The sequence below is a fragment of the Agelaius tricolor genome, unplaced genomic scaffold (genome assembly GCF_023055355.1).
Source record: "Agelaius tricolor isolate 1412-34295 unplaced genomic scaffold, bAgeTri1.0.p SCAF_33, whole genome shotgun sequence".
NCBI lineage: Eukaryota > Metazoa > Chordata > Aves > Passeriformes > Icteridae > Agelaius > Agelaius tricolor.
The window spans coordinates 2,663,032-2,685,711 of record NW_027269293.1 but is presented as its reverse complement, the minus strand read 5'-3'; the positions used below and the strand labels follow the sequence as shown (position 1 = coordinate 2,685,711).

The 22,680-nt window shown below is 49.3% G+C and overlaps 1 protein-coding gene across 2 annotated transcripts; it reads left to right on the top strand.

Moving 5' to 3' along the window:
• Window positions 1–3,713: 3,713 nt before the first annotated feature.
• On the top strand, window positions 3,714–21,113 carry BSG (basigin (Ok blood group)). 2 transcript variants are annotated; one of them, XM_071452132.1, is made up of 9 exons: window positions 3,723–3,870; window positions 8,152–8,499; window positions 10,329–10,485; window positions 12,478–12,566; window positions 13,398–13,525; window positions 15,187–15,460; window positions 19,384–19,408; window positions 20,104–20,171; window positions 20,311–21,113. In XM_071452132.1, exons 1-8 carry the CDS (start codon window positions 3,789–3,791, stop codon window positions 20,159–20,161), a joined length of 1,161 nt encoding a protein of 386 aa, XP_071308233.1. In that variant the 5' UTR covers window positions 3,723–3,788; the 3' UTR covers window positions 20,162–20,171; window positions 20,311–21,113. The 2 variants fall into 2 exon arrangements, with proteins under 2 accessions (XP_071308234.1, XP_071308233.1); XM_071452133.1 differs by lacking the exon at window positions 8,152–8,499 and having other exon boundaries at window positions 3,714–3,870.
• Window positions 21,114–22,680: the final 1,567 nt, after the last annotated feature.

Here is a 22,680-nt window from a genome sequence, read left to right as displayed (position 1 = left end):
CTGAGGAGTGACAACCAGGCCCGGTGTTGGCTGCCCCTCATTTGGGTCTGTTCAGCTTCTCTTCAGCCCCATGGGGTCGGAGCAGTTTGGGGCACTTGTGGGGGTGGTGAGTGGTTGCTTTGGTGGGGGAACAACATGTGAGTGCTGTCTTGGCTTTCAAAACCTTTTAGGTTCACCCTGCAGCCATCTGGGCTGTCCCACAGGACCCTTTTGCCTTCCCTGCCCATGATGCTGGAGCTGTGTTCACAAGGAGAGGGGCACCAGGGAGGACTTGCCCAGAAGCCACCAGCACTGACCATGTGGGGATGATGATCTGTTTGTGGTATTTAACTTGCTGAGAGGGATGGGGTCATGCTGAGTATTTCTGCTTCTGTTTTTTTTTTTTTTTTGGACACTATTTAATAAAGTTAATAAAGGGAAAGATTGTGATGCACGAGTGAGGTTCTGCCCAGGCTACAAGGGATTTGTATCAGACAGGGACTGGCATGGAGCAGTGGGTGGATGGGCTGGCTGCTCTCCTGGGGCAGCTGTGGGTCTCACAGTAACCCTCTTTCCACCTTGCAGAGTGGGCACGGTTACCTCTGGTCTGGAGAGCATCTCTGCCCTTCCTGGGCAACATTCAGTGCCTCTGCCCTGGAGATTTGGCCAGCACTCAGTCTCTGCCTGGGCCAAACCCTCCAGAAGGTGTTTGCCTTCTGCCTCCTCTGAGGCAGCAGACCTGCCTGGGCAGTGCCTAGCTGTGCTCAGGGATAGCTGAGGGCGCCCCACGGCTGCCCAGGGCTGCTCTGATCCCATTTGGGTGTGCCCTGAACCCACAGACTGGAACTGGCTGGGACATGTGAGCTCAGGAGGCTGCGGGGAGCTCCCCAAACTGTGCTGAGCTCCCAGCCCAGGGCTGGGGCGAGCAGCCTTGGAGCCAGGGCAGGGCCAGGCCCTGGCAAAGAGCCTGCCTGGAGCTCCTGCCCCTGCTGCACAAAGCTCATCAGAGGGGTAATGAGCAGAACTTCCCTCGGCTGGAGTCGTGCAAATGGGATCAGGGCTTGAGTGACACCTGCGCCTGCACGCGGCGAGGGCATGTGCTTTATTGCCTTAGGAAATGAGGCTAAAAGGTGAATAGGATTATTGTCGCTTTATTCAGGCCTGGCAAACGGCTTCCAAGGTCACCCAGCACGGAGCAGCAGCAGCCCTGGGTGCTTGTTCATAGCCAGCCTCTCCTTCCTTTCCTGGGGGGCTGCTCTGTGCAGATCTGCATGGCTGTGCCCTTTGCTGGCTCTTTGTGGCCAGTTCCCTCCCCGATGCTGGATGCTGGGGGTTACCCAGATCATGGATGCCATGAGCTCCATACCCCCCGAATTTCTGCAAATCCCCCCAGTGCAGGGGGAGCCTGGCCAGTGGATGAGGGCGGGTGGGACATGGGGAAGAAATGGGAGGAAGGAGCTGGCAGATCCCCGTGGATCCCCTGGTGGGCACTGGCGCCTATGGCCCCATTGTTTTGGCTTTTCCTGCCCCCCTGCCCAGAACCCCGCGGCTGACTCAGACAAGAGTTCACTCAGGGGATGGAGAAGAGTTGGAGACAAATCTGCTGTCCTGCAGAGGCCTCTTTGCCCAGCTGCCCTGTTGGTTTTTGCCTGCCCAGCCCCTTGGAGAAGGCTGATTTATCCCAGTGCTCTGCAACGGCTTAAAAACTGTGAAAAATGCGTATTTTATGATTGGCTTTTCGCACATATTAAAATGAATATTATATGTGTTGTGTTAGAAAGTGGTGCTGTATTAATTCTCTTAAGTAGCGTGGTAAATATAGTTTTGGGTTATAAAAAAATGTTGAAATAGAAACGATGCTATGTAAGATACTTTATTTTAAAGAAAGGACTCGCAGCAAGATAGCAGTCACAGGACACCTGAATCTTTCAGAGAAAGAGAATTTATTGCTCCATTATCAGAAGAAACTTCTTCCTGCCTCAAAGGTGCTGTTTGAGGATTCAGAGGAAGATGTTGACAACGACCAGACAGAATCCTGAATTTGAATGGAATTTATGCATCATGTATGAGATGTATGAATATGCAACAGGTTATTGTTTTTAAGGGTTAATCCTCTGTTAATGTGGGTCCTTTTTTGGGCTCATGCTGCCCAGGAAAAGTTACCTGGACTGTCCATAACTCTATTTGTTGTCTCATACAGTCCTAATGCAAATTGTCCAAATTATTATTACTCTAATTCTATTACTATTTTTATAACCATTTTATTACTATTAAACTTTAAAAATTTTAAAAACAAGCGATTGGCGTTTTTCACACTATATGTGTTGTGTTAGAAAGTGATGCTGTATTAATTCTCTTAAGTAGCGTGGTAAATGTAGTTTTGGCTTATAAAAAAATGTTAAAATAGAAACGATGCTATGTAAGATACTTTTTTTTTTTTTTGAAAGAAAGGACTCGCAGCGAGATAGCAGCCGCAGGACAAATAAATCTGAGGACCTCTGGGGGTCCGGACGGGGCTGTGGGACAGGGCCAGGTCGAGCTGCTCTGTCCTGGCCGCGGTGTCCCCGCAGGAGCCACTGTCCCGTTGTCCGGGCCGGACTCCCCGCGCTGAGGAAGCGCTGCTGGTTCCCTTCCCACGCATGCCGCTGTCCGCCTCACCCCGTGCGCCCCCGGCAACCTCCGGGACCCGCCCGGTGCGAGAAACGCCCAGTCACTTGGTTTTAAAATTTTAATAGTAATAAAATGGTTATTAAAATAGTAATAGAATTAGAGTAATAATAATTTGGACAATTTGGATTAGGACAATATGAGACAATAGAGACAAAGAGTTACGGATGTCCGGGTACCTTTTTCTGGGCAGCACGAGCCCAAAAAAGGACACAGTTAGCAAAAAATTAACTCTTAAAAGCAACAGTCTGTTGCATATTTATGCATGATGCATAAATTCCATTCAAATACAGGATTCTCTATGGTCATCATCAACATCTTCCTCTGAATCCTAACAGCGCCTTCGAGGTGGGAAGAAGTTCGTTTCTTCTGATAATGGAGCAATAGATTCTCTTTGTCTGAAAGATTCAGGTGTCCTGTGGCTGCTATCTCGCTGCGAGTCCCTTCTTTAAAGAAAAGTATCTTACATAGCATCGTTTCTATTTTAGCATTTTTTATAACCCAAAACTATATTTACCACGCTACTTAAGAGAATTAATACAGCATCACTTTCTAACACAACACATATAATATTCATTTTAACATTTGCGAAAAGCCAATCATAAAATACGCATTTTTCACAGCGGGGACCCGCCTGCCCGAGCCCCCGCCGGCTCCCCCGTGACTCTGCCCACGCGGAGCCGCGTGGCCTGGCGGGCGTACGCGTCCCGGTGCTGCCCCCGGTGCGTGCGTGCCCCGGCTCGGCAGGCACGGACACGTGCGGGCCTGCTCGCCTCCCCCCCGTCCCTCCGCGCTCCCGGACCCGCCCGGGGCAGCGGCCGCACCGGGGGCACCCCCGGGACCCTCAGCCCCGCCCACAAGGCGCGTTCCCATTGGCTGTCCCGGTAAGTGGGCGCGGCCGGGCGGGACCGGCCCGAACCGGCTCTGCCCTCGGGGCCAGGAGAGAGGAGAAGGCGCTCGGCGCGATCTCATCTCTGATTGGCCGCGCCGCGCCGAATGGGCGGGGTCTGCGCGGCGCAGCGCAGCGCGATTGGCTGAGCGGCTGGGGGCGAGGGGGCGGTGCTCCACGTGGCCCCGCCTCCCCCCGGTGCCCCCGGTCGCGGTTATAGCGCGCGCGCGGCGCGGCGGGGGCGCGTGCGGAGATGGCGGCGGGCGCGGCGGGAACGCGCGCGGTCCTGGCGCTGCTCGTCTTGTGCTCGATGGCCGCCGGCGCCGCGGGGACAAGTACGGACCGGACCGGGGCGAGCCGGGCTGGCTCCGGGCTGGGGGGGGGTCCATTCAGGCGGACCGGGGTGGCGGGGGGTTAGCGGGGGGGGTTGGACCGAGGGGCGTTCCGCGGGGGCTCCGAGGGGCTTGGGCAGAATCCCGGCCCCGCGGGTGGGCTCCGGGCCGGCTCCGGGAGCGGCGGGTGGGGGGGGGAGGAGCGGCGGCGCGGGCGCCTGCGGCGGGGCACGTCCGCGGCGGGCGGGGCCGGGGGAGCGGAGGCGCCCTGGGGTTATCCGGGCATGGCCGGGCCGGGCTGGGCTCGGCGCAGCCGTCGGGCAGTCCCGGAGATCGAGCGGAGGATGCGCCGCGTGCCCTGTGGTCTCTTAAACCGGCGGAGCGACCGGGACCGCGCTGGGTTGTTTTCTCCTTAGGAACACCCAGGAGTTTATTCCCCGCAGCCGCTTCTCCGGTTTCCGTGGCTGAGGAGCAGCAACGAGTCTCCCACGGGCTTTAAAAAACCTTAAAGATGTTCGGGATAATCCGCGGGGCGGAGCGGGTCCGGTGCGGGGCGGCGGCTCCGCAGCCCCCGGTGGGCACCGGGAGCTCTGCCCGGGGCCGGGGCTCCGCAGCCCCGGAGGGCACCGAGAGCTGTACCCGGGGCTGGGCTCCCCTTTTCACCCCCGCAGGTTTGGGAGGAGCTCACGGCGAACCCGGCCGGGCTCTCCCCGTGCCCGAGGTGCGGATGGAAGAGGCTCGGTTCGGTCGCTGGTCCTGGGTGCTCGGCGTTCTGAATTCTTAAACAATTTGTAGCCTATTTGCACTTAATTCAGCCCGGTAGAACCGAACCTTAAGACTCAAGGAGTGTGTGGGTCATGGAAAGTGTGTGTTCTAATAGTTTCTTTTTACAGAATTGCGTTTTAATTCTGCAGGGCAGAGCCTCCTTCTAAACCTCCCAATTTTCACCTGGAGCTGCCCAGCTTGGCCACATCCCGCTCCCTCTGTGCCCCCGAGGGGTTCCTGAGGCTTTCTCCAGCCTGGGACTGGCACCAGTGGGATGGGGAGGAGGCAATTCCTGCCCTGGGTGGGAAAAACCCTGGAAAAACCGAGCTGGCCCATCAGTTGTGTAATGCCCATGTCCTGCCTGGCCATGCCTGGGCTTGGTGTGGAGCTGTGCTGGTGCCTCCAGGGAGCAGAGTGGGGTTTGGCCTCTCATCTGTGGCTTGGCTTTATGGAGATTAGGGGCTGGAGACTGGGGTTTGGGCCTCTGAGCAGGTTTAGGTTTGGCTTTATGGAGCAGACTGGGGTTTAGAGAATGGGGTTTGGCCTCTGAGCAGGTTTAGGTTTGGCTTTATGGAGCACACTGGGGTTTAGAGAATGGGGGTTGGCCTCTGAGCAGGTTTAGGTTTGGCTTTATGGAGCAGACTGGGGTTTAGAGAATGGGGGTTGGCCTCTGAGCAGGTTTAGGTTTGGCTTTATGGAGCACACTGGGGTTTAGAGAATGGGGTTTGGCCTCTGAGCAGGTTTAGGTTTGGCTTTATGGAGCACACTGGGGTTTAGAGAATGGGGGTTGGCCTCTGAGCAGGTTTAGGTTTGGCTTTATGGAGCACACTGCGTAGCAGCTCGCCCCACAGAGCATGGGTCAGTTTGTGTCTGGACTCTGTGCCCTCACGGGGAGGGACCCTGACTTTGACCTGGCTGTGCAAAGCTTAAGGGCAGCTTTTATAGCTCTTTCAAATGGCAGAAAAAGGGTTGGATCCTCAATGATCCCCTTCCCAAACCGGGAATCAAAGCTCAGGCCAGGCAGGAACACGGCCCCAGCGGGGCTCTGGCCAGGCTCTGCCACCCCAAGCACGTCCCACTGCTGTGAGCACCCCGGGGACTCCTCCCTCTGCGGGGGGAGAGGTTGTTTTTAGTCTGAAGGTGACTCTGGAGAATGTTATCTGCTCTCTCCCTGCCTCCCCTGCTGTCCTGCTGGCTCGGATACCGCGCTGTGCCCGGGGAGGCATCCGGGCTCAGCCCTGTGGGGAGCGTCTGGGCTTTGGGAGCTGAGCCCTTCTTGCAGCCTCTCACCCTCTGGAAAATGTGGCAGCAGCCCTGAGCGATCCCAGTGGTTTTCTGCTGGTCATTCTCCTGTACCTTGGGCTGGACAAGCGCTTTCCCCAGCCCCGAGAGCCCACGGTTGGGATTTCCTGCTCAGGACAGGGAGGGCATTAATCCCGTGGGAATGTGAGTGCTGCTTGCTGGAGCCTTTTAACCTGTTTGAACTGCCCCACTTGCAGCCTCTCACTCTCTGGAAAATGTGGCAGCACCCCTGATCGATCCCAGTGGTTTTCTGCTGGTCATTCTCCTGTACCTTGAGCTCCACAGGCATTTTCCCCAGCCCAGAGAGCCCAGGGAGGGCATTAATCCCATGGGAATGTGAGTGGTGCTTGCTGCTGCTTGCTGGAGCCTTTTAACCTGTTTGAACTGCACGAGGCACCCTCTAACTCGCAGCAAATAACCTTGCAGAGCTTATTTTGTCAGCGTACAGTAATCACCTTGTAGCTGTAAACCCCTTGATCTTTACCAGCTCCCGCTTTAACTCGGGCTGCGCTCGGAGCAGACGGGCTCACACAAAGTGCTGTGGGCAGTTCCAGGGCTTGGCAGCCTTGGGAGTGTTTGATCACAGGGCTGTGGTGTGGAAAAAACCCTTCTGGCGTGGTTCTGGGGGTGGAACCCAGCTGATGGCCCCATCCCATAACACCTCTGGGTACCCCTGAACCTCCTGCTTGGATAAATTGGTGTCTGCTTTCTCCTTGGAGTGCCTTGGTCACCCCACAATGAGGGATCCTTTCTCTTTCAGCCATGCTTATTCTTCAAAACTTTTATAGCTTTAGTAAGAAAAGCTACTTTTTCCTTTAAAAATACGGAATTAATTTTTCTAGGAATCAAGCTTAGCTTATGGGCTAACTTGTGTCTTTCTAGAGTTTGAGCAAACTTGGGTTTGTGACACTGATTTCTTCCTCTTAGGATTTCCTGTTAAAACATCTCCAGGCTTTCAAAACCCCCAAAAACTCCTTCTAAGCCCAGTTCCTCTGTGCCTGTACGTCATGGTGCATCCGTGGAGGGTTGTGTGCAATCACAAAGTGCTTTCAACTGAGCTAATTAATTCCTGGAAGGTTCTTGGGGTGCCTGTTAGTACAGGAAGGATGTGTCTCAAGCTCCTTCTGAAATCTGGCTGGGGCTGGGTCACGTAGTGAGCTCTGCTTGTGCCTGATGGTTTTTCTCCAAGTGGAGCTGCTGAGCCTCCCCCTTCCTGCCTGCCCTGGGAAGGGCTCCTGGAGCTGGGGCTGGAGCCCGAGGTTGTTTGGCAGCTGCACTGCAGGTATTTAATTCCAATAGGGACTGACCTTTGAACTGGCTGATTCCAGCACTGAACCCTCTGGCTGCAAGGGCAGAGGGAAAAACACCCAAAATTCCAGCCTGCAGCTGCTGCCTGTGCCTCTGCTGTGTTGGTTACCAGTTCAGCTCTGCAGGCTGGTCTTGCCCGAGATGAAAAATCAGATTTCTCTGTTTGTATGACAACAAATTTACACTTTTCCTCACCTGCCTCGTGACATCTTGCGGTCTGCGAGACTTTCTGCCTCTCCCAAAGAAGTTCTGGCCTCGGGGTTGTGCTCAGGGGTGCCTGCTGGGCACTTTGAGGGGCTGAGGGATGGAAGGAGGGTGTGTGGGCTGGTCCATGTGTGGCTGGTACGTGTGGCTGTGCCATGGCTCAGCAAGGGGGGGGCCTGGACCCCGGCCAGCTCCAAATTAGTCAGGCAGCCCAGGGCTGTGCACTGAGGGGGAACAGACACGTTCCCCTTGAGGCCACAGGGGCTCACTGAAGCTCTTTTCCCACCGCAGTTGTCTTCATAAAACTGGCTCTGAGGGGGCTCAGGGTCCTGCTGCCTTGCTGTCCCCAGCTTTCCATGCTGAGGTGACCTGGTGCAGCACCAGGCTGGGGAATGTGGGGGCTGCATAAGCCCCTGAAACACAAATTGATGGTTTTATTGTGCTTAGGGGCCTTGGGCTGTCCCTCACAGCAGGTGGGGCATCCAGTTTGGATAGTGGCACGAACTGAGTGCTGGTTTTGCAGTGGAAATGCAGAATGCAGGCGAGCCAGGCAGAGCTCAGAGTGTGGAGGGGAGGGAGGGATGAGCACACTGATGTGCACACAGCTTGCAGCCTCTGCTCAGCCGCCGAGGGTTGTTTTTGCTGGTGGAAGGTGAGTTCTTGCTTTGCACTAACACTTTGCACTAATACCTCTCCAACTCATAGCTGGTTTTATAAAGTCACCGCTGTCTCAAAAGAGACTGGCTCAGGACAGCGTGGAGCTGTACTGCGAGGCGATTGGCAATCCCATCCCCGAGATCCAGTGGTGGTTTGAGGGCAACGACCCCAATGAGACCCATGCCCAGCTCTGGGATGGCGCACGGCAGGACCGTGTCAAAATCAACGCCACCTACAACCTGCACTCCACCAGCACCATCTCCATCGCCAACCTCACGGCCGACGACTCGGGCATGTACGAGTGCAGGGCCAGCAACGACCCCGACCGCAACCACTTGTCGAAGAGCCCCAAAGTCAAGTGGATCCGTTCCCAGGCGAACGTTTTTGTCATCGAACGTGAGTGGCCGCACGCCGAGGCCTTGGCACTTTGCTCGGACACCGGTGTCTCGAGTCTCCCGCCGTGCTCACCCCCGCACCCGTGTCCTGAAAGCTCTCCCCACCCTCCCACCCCAGCTGTAGAAGTCAGAGACTCCCACCCTGTGTTGATGTCCCCCCAAACCACCACCACTACCTGTGACTTGACCCGCTGCTCAAAAAGGGTTGTGGCTTCTCCCCGATCAAAAAATTCGCCCTCCGGCCATCCCGCGCCTTTTCCGGAGCCAAAGAACCTGGAAGTTGCCGCTTCCCTGAGCGCCTGGCTGCAGAATTAAACCTTCATTCTGTGGTTGACTCTTCCCCAACCACCACTGACCAGCAGCCCTTCCTTGCAGCTCATCCAGCTCCTTCTCCTTGCAGCAGCCCTGCTTTCAGCTCGCTTCCGTGCTGGTGAACCCAGACTCTTGGTGGGGGAAAAAACCAAAAATCTTGCTTTGAGGTCTGAGATGCAACCGTTTTTGAAATGGCCGTGTCTGTGTGACACCTGAGTGTTGGTGGTGTTGCTTGTCCTGTGGATGTGGCTGGGTTCCTGTGACCGTGTTCACAGGGGTCTCAGGATGAGGGAAGAGACGAGGCTGTGACTCCATGTTTGGGAGGGCTTGATTCATTATTTTATGATATATATTATAGTAAAACTATACTAAAAGAATAGAAGAAAGGATTTCATCAGAAGGCTGGCTAAGAACAGAAAAAGAAGGAATGATAACAAAGACTTTTTGTCTGAGCCAGCTGACTGTGATTGGCCATTAATTAGAAACAACCACATGAGCCCAATCCCAGATGCACCCATTGCATTCCACAGCAGCAGATAATCAATGTTTACATTTTGTTCCTGAGGCCTCTCAGCTTCTCAGGAGGAAAAATCCTAAGGAAAAGATTTTTCCATAAAGGATGTCTGTGACAGGTTCCCACTCACAGAGTGTTGCAGCACCCAGGCTGCTTCCAGAGCTAGAAACGGGGAGGGGGCTAAAATCCTGCTGAGGTCTCCCTGTGAGTGCTGGAGTTAGGAGAGCTGCCTTTCCAGCAGGAATGGAGTGCAGAGCTCCAGCAGGACCCTTCTTCCAGTGGCATTTGGATAGGAGGAAATGCCAAGTGCCTGTCAGACCTGGCAGGAATGGGGTGGGAGGGTAGGGGCTGTAGTGGCACTGGGGCTGTGCAGTGGTGCTGCTGATGGCAGCTGCCTTCTCGGACAGCCTCTTACGAGTAGAAATGCCTGAGTCATCTTAGCTTGCATAATTTACTGCTGCCTGGCACATGGAGGAGGCCCAGGACCTCTCGGAGCCAGGGCTCTGAGCTCTCCCTGGAGCCATTCTCCCCAAACCCTTTGGGGCTGTCACGCAATCCTGTCTCACTGCAGAGGGTCTTGGCTGCCCTCTGTGCTCCCTGCAGGTGTCTGGAGCTGCTCAGGTGCTGGGAGGTGTTGGCACACGAGCTCTGTGGTGGCTCCCAGCAGCAGCAGAGCCGTGCTCTGCCCTTCAGAGTGACCTTTTCCATTGCTTATTGAGCACTGGGGCTGCAGCCGTGGCAGGGACACGGAGATTCCAGTGGTGCAGGACACAGCAGCCAGCCTGCTCCTGGGGGGAGCAGCTGCAGGGCCATCCCAGGGCTGCTCAGCTGCCCTTGGGGACACCCTGCTGCTGGCCAGGTCTGGTAGGGAGCTGTGTGAAGGTAAGTGGGAGCTGGGAATAGGGACAAGGAGCTCTGTGGGGTTTGCGTTGCAGGTTCTTGGGCACCGCGTCAGCTCTGTTGTACCCTGGGTTAACTTAAATCCAATTTTTTTACCAATGCAGGTCCAGAAATTGTTACTAATGTCACTGTGGGTCCTGACAAGGTGACCCTGAGCTGTAGCATATCTGCACCACAACTCCCCATCACTGGCCACAAGTGGATTCACAAGGAGAAGACCCTGCAGGAGGACAGCAACTCGGGTGCTTCTACCAGCTACACGTGAGTGTCAGGGCAAGGTCAGAACCTGGCCACAGGCAGGTTTTTTAGCCCAGAAAGCAGCTGGTGTTTGCTTCAGCTGGAACCAGGGCTGAGTTCTGGCAGCTCTGTTGATGGGGTGGGGTTAACAGAGTTTTGGTGAGGCCACTCTCCTTTATAGGCAGCGAAAAGGAGGAGAAAGGGGCAGTTTTGTGCCACAAATATCCTCTTAGAAAGAGATTTCCTGATTTTAAGCAGGTGTTCAGCTGGACTCTGGCTGTTCAGCGTTCCAGAGCTTTGAAGGAACCCTGCTCTGGGCAGGCCACCAGCAAGAGGCTCCAGTTTGTCACTATAGGACACAGAACACCACACTGCTGTTTTCAAGGTGAAAAAAGGGAAGTTTATTTTCTGACTTTAACACTTATTGATTTCTATAAGTAACAGTGGATTGGAGGGTGAAAGTGCCACCTCTGCAATGACACTGGACAAACCAACAGTCCATCAAATTTCTCTTCCTCTATAAATAATGCAAAACAATATTTACAGGAAGTTTGTTACAAGAACGTAAGCGTCAGAAGGCTTGGAAAACCTTAAAAAATAAGGGTGGCACATGTTATTTCTACTTGGAGCTTCCCTTCCCAGAGTCCCAGAAGGAGTTGGGTGCAGGAATAGCAGCCTTATTGTGGCAGTGCAGTGAGCTTTCCTTTCTGATTACACTCAGGCCTGGCTGGCAGTGACCCAGCAGCTGTGGAGGCATCATGTCCCTTTGTGTGGCACTGCAGACGTGCCTGTCTCCCCATAGCAACAGGGAGCTGAACAAGGATTAAAGTATTTATAACCCAGCCTCCCTCGTGTGACCTCAATTCCTCAGCTGAGTGGTTTTTGGAAGTGGGAAGAGCTGTGCAGGGCAGAACCAACAAACAGCTCCTTGTCCCAGTGCAGCCATGGGACAAAGCGTGGGCCCCTTCCCTCGAGTGGGTATTACTGAGCAGCAGAATGGGATGTTTGTTGCAGGGCTGCATAATCCACTAAATCTCATTGCAGCAGCTTTACAGGAAGGAGAATGTGAGGTTTTTTTTTCCTCTGTGAGGGGATCAATCCAAAGCAGCACGGCCTGGGTGATCTTTGCCATGTGTTTCACTGAGCTGGAACAGTGATCAGAGCTTGATAGACATGGTGAGCATGAAACCCTCTTCTGCCACCCTCAGTGTGTGAGGAGGCTTGGCTTGCTGTAGGTACACGGTGCAACATAAATATTCTGCTGGAATGGGGGACATTTGTTGTTCTGATTTTTTTTTAAGATTTTTCTAGGCCTTCTGATGTTGACATTCTTGTAGCAAACTTTCTCACACACTTTCTGTAAATAACTCATTGTTTTGCATTCTTTTATGGAGGAGAAGAAATTTGATGGACTGTTTGTCCAGTGTCATTGCAGAGGTGGCACTGTCACCCTCCAATCCACTGTCACTTTTAAAAAACTACAAATGTTAAAATCAGAAAATAAACTTCAATTTTCTTCACCTTGAAAGCAGCATTGTGTGCACTTGTGTTGTTTCATGTCCTGTAGTGCCATGGGGGCACCTCACACCTGTGCCAGTGCCCTGGGGATGTCACCCTGATTTTTTAAGTTTTTCTAAGCTTTCTGATGTTGACATTCTTGTAGCGAACTTTCTCACACACTTTCTGTAAATAACTCATTGTTTTGCATTCTTTTATGGAGGAGAAGAAATTTCATGGACTGTTTGTCCAGTGTCCTTGCAGAGGTGGCACTGTCACCCTCCAATCCACTGTCACTTTTAAAAAACTACAAATGTTAAAATCAGAAAATAAACTTCCCTTCTTCACCTCGAGAGCAGCGCTGTGTGCTTGTGTTCTTTCTGCAGTGACAGAAATTTCCTATGGAGGAGGCTGCTGATGCTGTTGTGTGTGTGATTCCCTAAGTGTGGAGGGTCAGAATCTCTGGATAAATTAAATTTTGCTGTCAAGTTGTGCTTACCTGAGTCCTGTTTTTGGCAGAATTGAGGGGACGATGGAGGAGCACTCTGGCATCTACGAGTGCATCTTTGAAGCCAACCCACAGATCAGAGGACAAGTGAATATTTCTGGTAATTTCATCCCTTTGCTCCTGGGGTCTGAGGAGGGCATGTGGGGAAGCTGTGACCTCCTGAACACTTTGCTGGAGGTTGTTGACTAAATAAAAAAGCTTATATTTCAGAGCTAATCACTGTACAAGTTATTTGCAACCAGGCCTCCACAAAACACCAATTAAAAAGTGGTTTAAACAACACTTTAAAAAGCAATAGCTTGTTGCATATTCATATATTTCATACATGATGCAAACAATCAAACAAATTCCCACAAGTGGGACTCCCATTATGTATGCTGACAGATGCATTACTTTTATACTGAAATTCCCATTTCTAACAGACCCAAAAACTCCCTGGGAAGATTTTGCATCATGCTGCTCCATAATGGTCCAGATCCCCTGTCCTGGTAGAGTTTTCTATCTTTACCATTAAAATATATCTGACTGACAGCACCATCCATTCACAAGCCTTTGAAAGATCAACAAGATGCATTTGGAACACATATTTACAACTGAATTTCTGCTTGAAAGGTGATTTTAAAGCAGAAAGTGTCTTTTCAGCTGGAAAAAGCTGCTCCCAGCCCTGAGATCTGGCATTAAACCACCCTTCTGTGGGCATGTTCCCACAGGAATAATGGATACAGGGACAAAACCTGCTGCACAAATCTCTTTGAGCCTTTCCTGAAGCAGCTTGATGCTCTTTAAAAAATGCCAAACTAGCGAGAGGAGCAACCCGACTGAGATTTTGGGGTGGCTGATTTCGTTGAGGCGAGCTGCAGGAAGCACAAATCTCTGTGATTTCTATAATGAGGTGTCCAAATTTGATTTTTTTTTCCCCCCTTTTGCCTAGTTCCCCCCCAGGTGACGGCGTACAAGAAGTCAGAGCATGGCAATGAGGGGGACACAGGGGTGCTGACCTGCAAGAATCCCTCCTTCCCTGCTGTCACCACCTGGTCCTGGCACAAAAGTGGGCATGGGGTAAGTGCTGGTATTTCCTCCTTCTCCCCTCCTGCCCCTGTCTTTGTGGCACCAGTTATTCCAAAGCTCAGTGCTCCCCAGAAAAAAGGATTTCTCAGCACTGCCCTGATGTTCTCCCTGTTGATGGAGTGGCTAAATTATTATTTTAATGCTTGAAAAGGCAAAAAGCCCAGAAATTTCTCTCCCAATTTGGTACAAAGACGCCTCAGACCTGGGGCTGTCCAATTGGTCAGAGGCCAAGAGGTCCCACCTGGGTAATTCACTGGAAAAGGAAGAGAAGGAAAGAAATAATATCTTTTATGGGATGTTCTAGCTCAGTTTTCCTCTGTAAGAGCTTCGTTATTTTGCCTTTTATTAAACTTTTTTCTGTTTCCAACACTACCTCAAAAGCCATCCTGCTAATTTTAAGCCATTTGGGGTAGCTATCTCAAGTGTGATAAATTCTCTAAAAGTTCATAAAACCTAGCTCTAAGAGAAACCCATCACCCTCTTCCTCCTTGTGAAAAATGCCAATCACCTGTTTTTAAAATTTTATAAGTTTAACGGTAATAAAATCATTATAAAAATAGTAATATAATTAGAGTAACAAAAATTTGAACAATTTGAATTAGGACAATATGAGACAATAAAAACAAAGAGTTAGGGATAGTCTGGGTACCTCTTTCTGGGCAAAATAAGCCTGAAAAAGGACACGCAGTACTTAAGAAAATTAATACAAGCTAACTTTCCTACATAACACATAGAGTATTCATTTTAATATTTGCCAAAAGCAAATCATAAAATACACATTTTTCTTAATACAGCATAACTTTCTAATAAAACACATATAATATTCATTTTAATATTTGTGAAGAGCCAATCCTATTATACCCATTTTTCCACACAGCAAAACTTTATAACATAACACGTATAATATTCATTTGAATGTTTGCAAAGAGCCAATCATAAAACACATTTTTTACATTAAGCTACTTACTTACATAAGTTACAACAAGTATCTTACATAGCATAGTTTCCATTTTAATCTTATGCTACAACCTAAAGTGGTGGTATAATTACCACACTACCTACAAGTTGTGGTATATTTACCACACTACTTAAAAGAGATTAATGCAGCATAACTTTCTAACACAACACACAGAGTATTTATTTTAATATTTGTGAGGAGCCGATCAAATTTCTAACATAGCACATATAATATTAATTTTAATATTTGTGGAGAGCCAATCATTTTTCACAATACAGCATAATTTCTAACACAACACATAGAGTATTCATTTTAATATTTGTGAAGAGCCAATCATTTTCCACAATACAGCACGATTTCTAGCATAACACATGGAGTATTCATTTTAATATTTGTGAGGAGCCGATCAAATTTCTAACATAGCACATACAATACTAATTCTAATATTTGTGAAGAGCCAATCATTTTCCACAATACAGCACGATTTCTAGCATAACACACAGAGTACTCATTTTAATATTTGTGAGGAGCCAATCAAATTTCTAACATAGTGCATACAATATTAATTTTAATATTTGTGAGGAGCCAATCATTTTTCACAATACAGCATGATTTCTAACACAACACACAGAGTACTCATTTTAATTTTTGCGAACACCCGACCCTATAAATCCCCATTTTCCCCTGCCTGCAGCGCCTGGAGAACGCCTCTGGCAGGTACATCATCAAATCCAGCGGCAACAAGACGGAGCTGCGGATCCTGAAGCTGGACATCGAGCAGGACACGGGGGATTATTTCTGCAACGCCACCAACTCGCTGGGCACGGGCGATGCCACCGTGAACCTGCGCGTGCGCAGCCGCCTGGCAGCGCTCTGGCCCTTCCTGGGCATCGTGGCAGAGGTGCTGGTCCTGGTCACCATCATCTTCATCTACGAGAAGAGGAGGAAGCCAGATGAGGTTCCTGACGGTAAGAGGCAGATGGGGTTTTTGGTGAAAAAATGCCTGATCTCGCTTGTTTTTTAACATTTTGAAGATTTTTATGTGTATATAAAATTCATATATATATATATATATATATGAATTTTCATAATTTTTATATTTTTATATATATTAATTCTCGTATTTTTATATTTATATATGAATTTTAATATTTCATATTTATATATGCATTTTAATATTATATATTTATATATTTATATTTTTATATATTTGTTTTATATACATATATATTTATATATATATGAATTTTATATATATATAATTTTTCTCTCTATAAAATTCATATATTTATAAAAATCATATCTAAAATTTACATATTTATATATCTATATACATATTTATACATAAAAATATAGAAATTTTATATATATGAATGTATATATTTATATATCTCTATAAAAGTTATATAGATAAAATTTATATATTTATATATCTATAAAATAATATATATAATTTTTATATATAGTTTTTATATATAGGATTTATATAATTTATGTACTATAAAAATAGTAATATAATTAGAGTAATAATAATTTGGGCAATTTGGATTAGTACAATATGAGACAATAGACATAAAGAGTTATGGATGTCTGGGTACTTTTTTCTGGGCACACATTAACAGAGGATTAACCCTTAAAAGCAATAACCTGTTGTATATTCATACACTTCATACATGATGCATGTGAAAAACGCCAATCACTTGCCTATTTTAAAAAAACCTGTGGGTTTTTTAAAACTTTAAAAGTTTAATAGTATTAAAATGGTTATAAAAATAGCAATATGATTAGAGTAATAATAATTTAGAGAATTTGGATTAGGACAATATGAGACAATAGAAACAAAGAGTTAGGGACAGTCTGGGTACCTTTTTCTGGGCAAAATAAGCCCAAAAAAAGACACACATTAAAAGAGGATTAACCCTTAAAAGCAGTAACCTGTTTGTATATTCATACACTTCATACATGATGCATGTGAAAAACGCCCAATCACTTGTTTTTAAAATTTTAAAAGTTAAATATATATAAAATAAATATATTTATATACCATGTATATATAGTGAATATATATATAATTTATATTCTATAAAAATAGTAATATAATTAGAGTAATAATAATTTGGACAATTTGGATTAGGACAATATGAGACAATAGAAACAAAGATTTACAGACATCTGGGTACCTTTTTCTGGGCAGCATACCCCGGGGGTAGAGGGCATCCTTTGAATCTGCCAATCCCTTCTGGAATGCCAGGAGTGACAGACAGTGCTGGGAGGGGAAAGGAGAGGTGACTGACACACCTGGCAGGGAATTATCATGGGAGGGACCCGAGGTTCTGGGGTAAACCCTGAAGTCACACCAAAGAGTGTGGGAAGATCAGGTGGTTTGCAGCTTGCAGGGGTGGTTCTGAGGTCCCTCTCTCAGACCAAGGGTGGTTTGAGGGCCTTTGAGGAACCAGGCTGTGCTTCAGCTGTGAGGCTGCCTGGAGTTGCGCTGTTTGTGGCAGTGCTGCAGTGAGGTCTGGAGCAGGAGAGGATTCTGAGCAGGTCAGCCTGACCCTTTGTCTCACCAGTTCCTCTGCTTGAGTGTCTGCAGGGCTGCGTTTGCTTTGGCAGCTCCCACTCTGGACAAGGTGGTTTGTAAATAAATTACCAGAGCTTTTGTGGTGCTGGGAGCTGTGTCAGTGGCTCTGCAAAACCGGGCTCAGCTGAACTTGTGTTCAGTTCAGGATGTTTTGGGTCATCACATCAGCACATCCTGGATCTCAAAGACCCGGTGCTATCTTTAATCTGTTCTGGAAGCAGCGGCTCCTCCCTTTCCTTATCGCCGGGGATCTGCATTGTGTCAGCTCCTTTATCTGATGCTGTTAACAATGCGGTGTGAATGCTCTGCATCCGTCCTGCCCGGGACCCTGCGGAGCCCCCTGCAGGAGCAGCTCAGGGGATAAATGTCAGATCCCCGCCCTGATTGCAGGGCTTGGAATTCCACTCCAGGCAGTTGAAACCAGCAGGTGTTTTCCCCTCTGGCACCCCTGTCCTAAAGATGTCCTAAAGCTGCATCTCCCAGCGAAAACGCTCTGTGATCAGGTTTGTGGTGCCATCAGTCCAGGTCTGTGGGGTGCTGATCTGTAGGAGATGCTTTGACAGACAGGTAAATGTCCTGAAATGTCCTGATGCTCCTTGGCAAGAGGAGCTCAAGTTCCCAAATGCTCATGCATGAGGAGACAGCATCACACCCCTTTGATAACCACACATGGCTTTACACTGCCCTGGTATAAAGTGATTTTTTTCTGCCCCAAAATCTCTGTAGCTTTGCCCCCACTTCCCTGCTATAATTTGGGGTTTTTTCTGCCCCAAAGTCTCTGTAGCTGTGCCCCCACTTCCCTGGTATAATTAGGGTTTTTTCTGCCCCAAAATCTCTGTAGCTTTGCCCACACTTCCCTGCTATAATTTGGTTTTTTTCTGCCCTAAAGTCTCTGTAGCTTTGCCCCCACTTCCCTGGTATAATTTGGGTTTTTTTCTGCCCCAAAGTCTCTGTAGCTTTGCCCACACTTCCCTGGTATAATTTGGGTTTTTTTCTGCCCCAAAGTCTCTGTAGCTTTGCCCCCACTTCCCTGGTATAATTTGGGTTTTTTTCTGCCCCAAAGTCTCTGTAGCTTTGCCCCCACTTCCCTGCTATAATTTGGGTTTTTTTCTGCCCCAAAGTCTCTGTAGCTGTGCCCCTCCTGAGGGGTGACAGCGAGGCCTGTCTGAGCCAGTTCCTATAGGAATGTGCTTCCTGTTGATGGAGTGACAAAACTCCCTTTTGTCCCCTCAAAAAAGGAAAGAAGCCCAGGAGTTTCTCTCCTCGATTAGGTGAAAAAAGCCACCTCATAGCCTGGGAGGCTTCACCTCAGACTTCAGGATGGCCAATTGGACAGAAACCAAAAAGTCCCGGTTGGGCAATTTACTAGAAAAAGTGAACAAAGAAACTAATGGTTTTTGTGAGGTGTTTTACCAGGAGCAAGGACCTCCTGCCCCTGGCTTAGTTTTTCTCTGTTTGTTATTTTGCCTTTTATTGAATCTTTTTGTTTCCAACACTGCCACAGAAGCCACCCTGCTGATTTTTATGCCTCCAAAGGTAGCTGAGCTATCTTGGGTGTGTTATAGAGAGCTTATTAAACCTGGCTCGAGAAGGCTCCTATAGCACATTCCCTCCAGAACTTTCTGTGAGCTGGACCCCGCTGGGATGGGGTGGGGACAGTCTGGCCTGGGATGGGGACAGTCTGACCTGTCTTAGGGGTGATATCCTTGCTGGTGTTACCTGTCCACTCTTCCTTTCTGTGCTGCTGGGTGCCACCTCTCCTGGTAAGTAAAGGTAGTTCCAGATGTGTCTGTCCCTGCCCTCTCACCAGCCATGGGCAGATCCTGGTGCCCAGGGCTGGAGAAAAGGTGATGGGGAGCAAAGGGGACACCTGGGAGCCTCCTGTTGGGAGGTGCAGGTCTCAGGGAGCTGGTGAAAGGCTTGGCACGTGTTGGCAGAGGTGTTTCCTTAGCTGTGCTGCTCAGAACGTGGTGTGCAGTGTTTGTTTTGGTAGCACAACCTGTGTGTGGGGAGGGAGGAGGGCTTCCTGCTGCTGCTGCTGCTTTTAAAGCCTCCTTCCTGACACATCCTGTTTGGCTTCCCCTTCACCTGCTGGGAGTGTGCTGGGATCTGGGAGCCATCCCAAGTCCTGGTGCCGTGGGGGTGAGCACAGGGGATGGATCCCACCCTCCTCAGTTTTCAATGGTGAGGAATGGCTGCCTGGAATGCACTCCCCACTGCTTTAAGGGGAGGCAGAGGTCACTTTGTATGTCCTCTTCCCTGACTATTTATCTTTTGTTTTCTATTTTCTGTGCTGTCCTGAATGTGAAGATGATGATGGAGGCTCTGCACCACTGTGAGTACCTTCTTTGCCTGTTCCTATTTAGCCAGATTTGTACTGGTACATCTCATCCAGCCAGGGAATCTGCTCCAAAGATAAAAGCTTTATGCAATGATAAAAGCTGGCTGGTGTGGTGTGATGGTGTTCACAGGGATGAGGGAAGAGACGAGGATCTCATTCCATGTTTCAGGAGGCTTGATTTATTATTTTATGATATATATTACATTAAAACCATACTAAAAGAATAGAAGAAAGGATTTCATCAGAAGGCTGGCTAAGAATAGAAAAGGAAGGAATGATAACAAAGCTTTGTGGCTCGGGCTCTCTGTCTGAGCCAGCTGGGCTGTGATTGGCCATTAATTAGAAACAACAACATGAGCCAATCAAAGATTTACTTGTTGCATTCCACAGCAGCAGATAATCATTGTTTACATTTTGTTCTTGAGGCCTCTCAGCTTCTCAGGAAGAAAAAAATCTTAAAAAAAGACTTTTTCATAGAAGCTGTCTGTGACAGTGCGGGATAATCCTCGGTGGGGGGAGATGTCCCACCATGGTTCATTTGATGTCCCCACACATCCCTGGGGTGGCACCAGTGTCTGACCCTGCTCTGGGATCTGATCTGCACCCTCTGCTTGGACATTAATGGCTGAGGGGTGCTGCTGGGGGAGCTTTGTGCTCTCCCTTTGCTCACCTCCCTTCTCCCTCCCCAGGAAGAGCAATGCCACAAACCACAAGGACAAGAACGTCCGCCAGAGAAACGCCAACTGAGAGAGGCCAGGTGAGTGCCTGGGGCAGGAGCTGCAGCTCTGAGCCTGCTGGGGCTCTCTGGGAGAAGCCAGAGCCCCTGCTGGCCCAGCTCTACCACCAGCCCAGTGCAGCAGGGTTTATCTAACTGGCTTTTCTTTCTCTCCTGCCAGGTGATGTGTAGATGAAGAACTCGTCTGGACAATTTTGTTTTCTTTTAATTTTTTTTTTTTTGGTAAAATAGCACCATGGAATATTCTAGTGCGTCCTTGAGATTCAGTTATTTCACTTTCTAAGGAAACTTTTAAGTTGTAGAATATAAAATACACTTCTTTTTTTTTTTTTTTTTTTTTTTAAAGAGTCGTGGGAGGGTTTTTCTACCTGTAAAATGTAAATCCTTTGTTCCTAGTAGTCTGGGTCTCTTGACTGTCTCTGTCCTAGGTTATTTCATGTTGGTACAGAGTGGGGAGGGGGGGTGGCAATGCAGCTGTGCCCCACCTGCTTGTGGGGGTGAGGGAGGAGCTGCTTTGGTGGCTGTTGGGAGATGAGCTGAGAGGGTTCAGGAAGGGGTTTTTGTGTCTTTCCCAGTGCATCACCAGGAGCAAGGCTGCACCTTTCCCTGGCCAGGGCTCGTTCCTGGCGTGTCCCTGTCGGGCACACTCCCGGTCAGCTGCTGCCGAGCTGCTCTTGGTTACTGTGCAGCCAGGAGCTGGATGCTGGATAAATGATTGCTGTAACTTATTCCAAGGGTTGTTCATGTCTGTGCAGTGGGGAGGGGCAGGGCGAGCCGGGGCTGGGGGTGGTTTTAAGGTTTAACAGCTTTGTGCTTGTGCTTTGTGCTTGAGCCATCGTGACTCGGGGGCCTGTGAGCAGACAGGTGCTCAGGGCAGTCTAACACCTTTACTGCTGGTTAGCATTGAGCTGTTCCATCTCTTAACACTTCACAAATAAAGATGATTCCTCTCTCTTTTTTCCACCTCTGGACTCTGGTCTCTGTCTGACCCTCTGGGCTGCAGATGCTGTGTCTGGCTTTGGTGCCAGCTCTGGCTGCCCTCTAATTGCTGAGGAGATGCAGCTCAATGGGTGTAAAACCTTCAGGGAGGGGAGGGAGGGGAGTTCCCTGCTCTGCAGAGCCTGCAGCAACCTGGGTTTCACGGTAGCAATTACTGTAATCAAAGTTGAGGATTTTGGAGAGTCATTGGAGAGATTCAGAACAACATTGCAAATATTAGGATGCAACCATTTCCAAATCCACACCATTGCATTCACTCAGGACTTTTAATTAAGAGTTCCAGTAATTTACGTTCATATTACAGCTTTTGGTAAGGAGGACACTGCTGGACTTCAATGACATTTCCATGCCAGTCCATTCTGAACTGAACTATTAACAGAGACTGAAATATCATCATAAAACAACTGCTCTACTGTAAGGGACACTCTCCCCTTGCCCTGCTCCACAGTTCCTCAGCTCTTGTGGCTGTGGGCTCAAGGATCAGCCCCAGCCTTGAGGAGCCCCCCCAGGCCCTGCTGTTTGTGTGTCTCACACTTCTCCAAGCAGGTTTTCTAGGTTTATTTGGTTTTTTCCTGCCCTTTATGCTTGGAGAGAACAAAGGTGTGAGACCTTTGGGCACAGAGCTGGGGCCAGGACAGGATCTGGTGGAGAGTCCCTTCTGCTCTCAGGGGCATTCTGCCAGCATTCCTGCCCTGGAGGGAGGCAGCAGAGCCCTTGGGCTGAAGAGAAGCTGCCCTGAGCTCCCAGCTGGCCTGAGGAGCTTCATTCTGGGCACAGGACTGAGCCACGGCCTTGCTCTGCAGGCAGATGCTCGTCCCTGCCTACGATGGGACAAAGCAGGGCTGGAGTGGCCGCCCTGTGCCCAGAGAGGTGGTGCCAGGTCTGGTGGCAGTGCTGACAGCCTGGTGCTTTGGTGGACGGGTCCCTGTGCCTTGCTGTGCTGTGTAAGTGGGTTATGCAAGGCGTTCACAGCCCCAGCCTTGCGCCATCCTGGTGAAAAATCAATGCATGGTTTCATTTCCTTGCACCTGTTGCATTCCACAGCAGCAGATAATCGTTGCTTACATTTTGTTCCTGAGGCCTCTCAGCTTCTCAGGAGGAAAAATCTTAAGAAAGGATTTTTAATGAAAAGATGTCTGTGACAGGGCTCCGGTGTCCAGCTTGGGGTGCTGGTGATGTCCTGAGGTGCCGGTCCGGGCCCTCCATCCCCAGCTACACCAGAGGGGGCTCAGTGCTGGAGCGATGGGTCCTTGGGAGGGTTGGAGGCTGTGTCGCAGACATCTTTTCATGAAAATCTTTTCTTTAAGATTTTTTCCTCCTGAGAAGCTGAGAGGCCTCAGGAACAAAATGTAAACATTGATTATCTGTTGCTGTGGAATGCAACAGGTGCATCTGGGATTGGTCTCATGTGGTTGTTTCTAATTAATGGCCAATCACAGCCCAGCTGTCTCGGACAGAGAGCCCAAGCCACAAAGCTTTGTTATCATTCCTTCTTTTTCTATTCTTAGCCAGCCTTCTGATGAAATCCTTT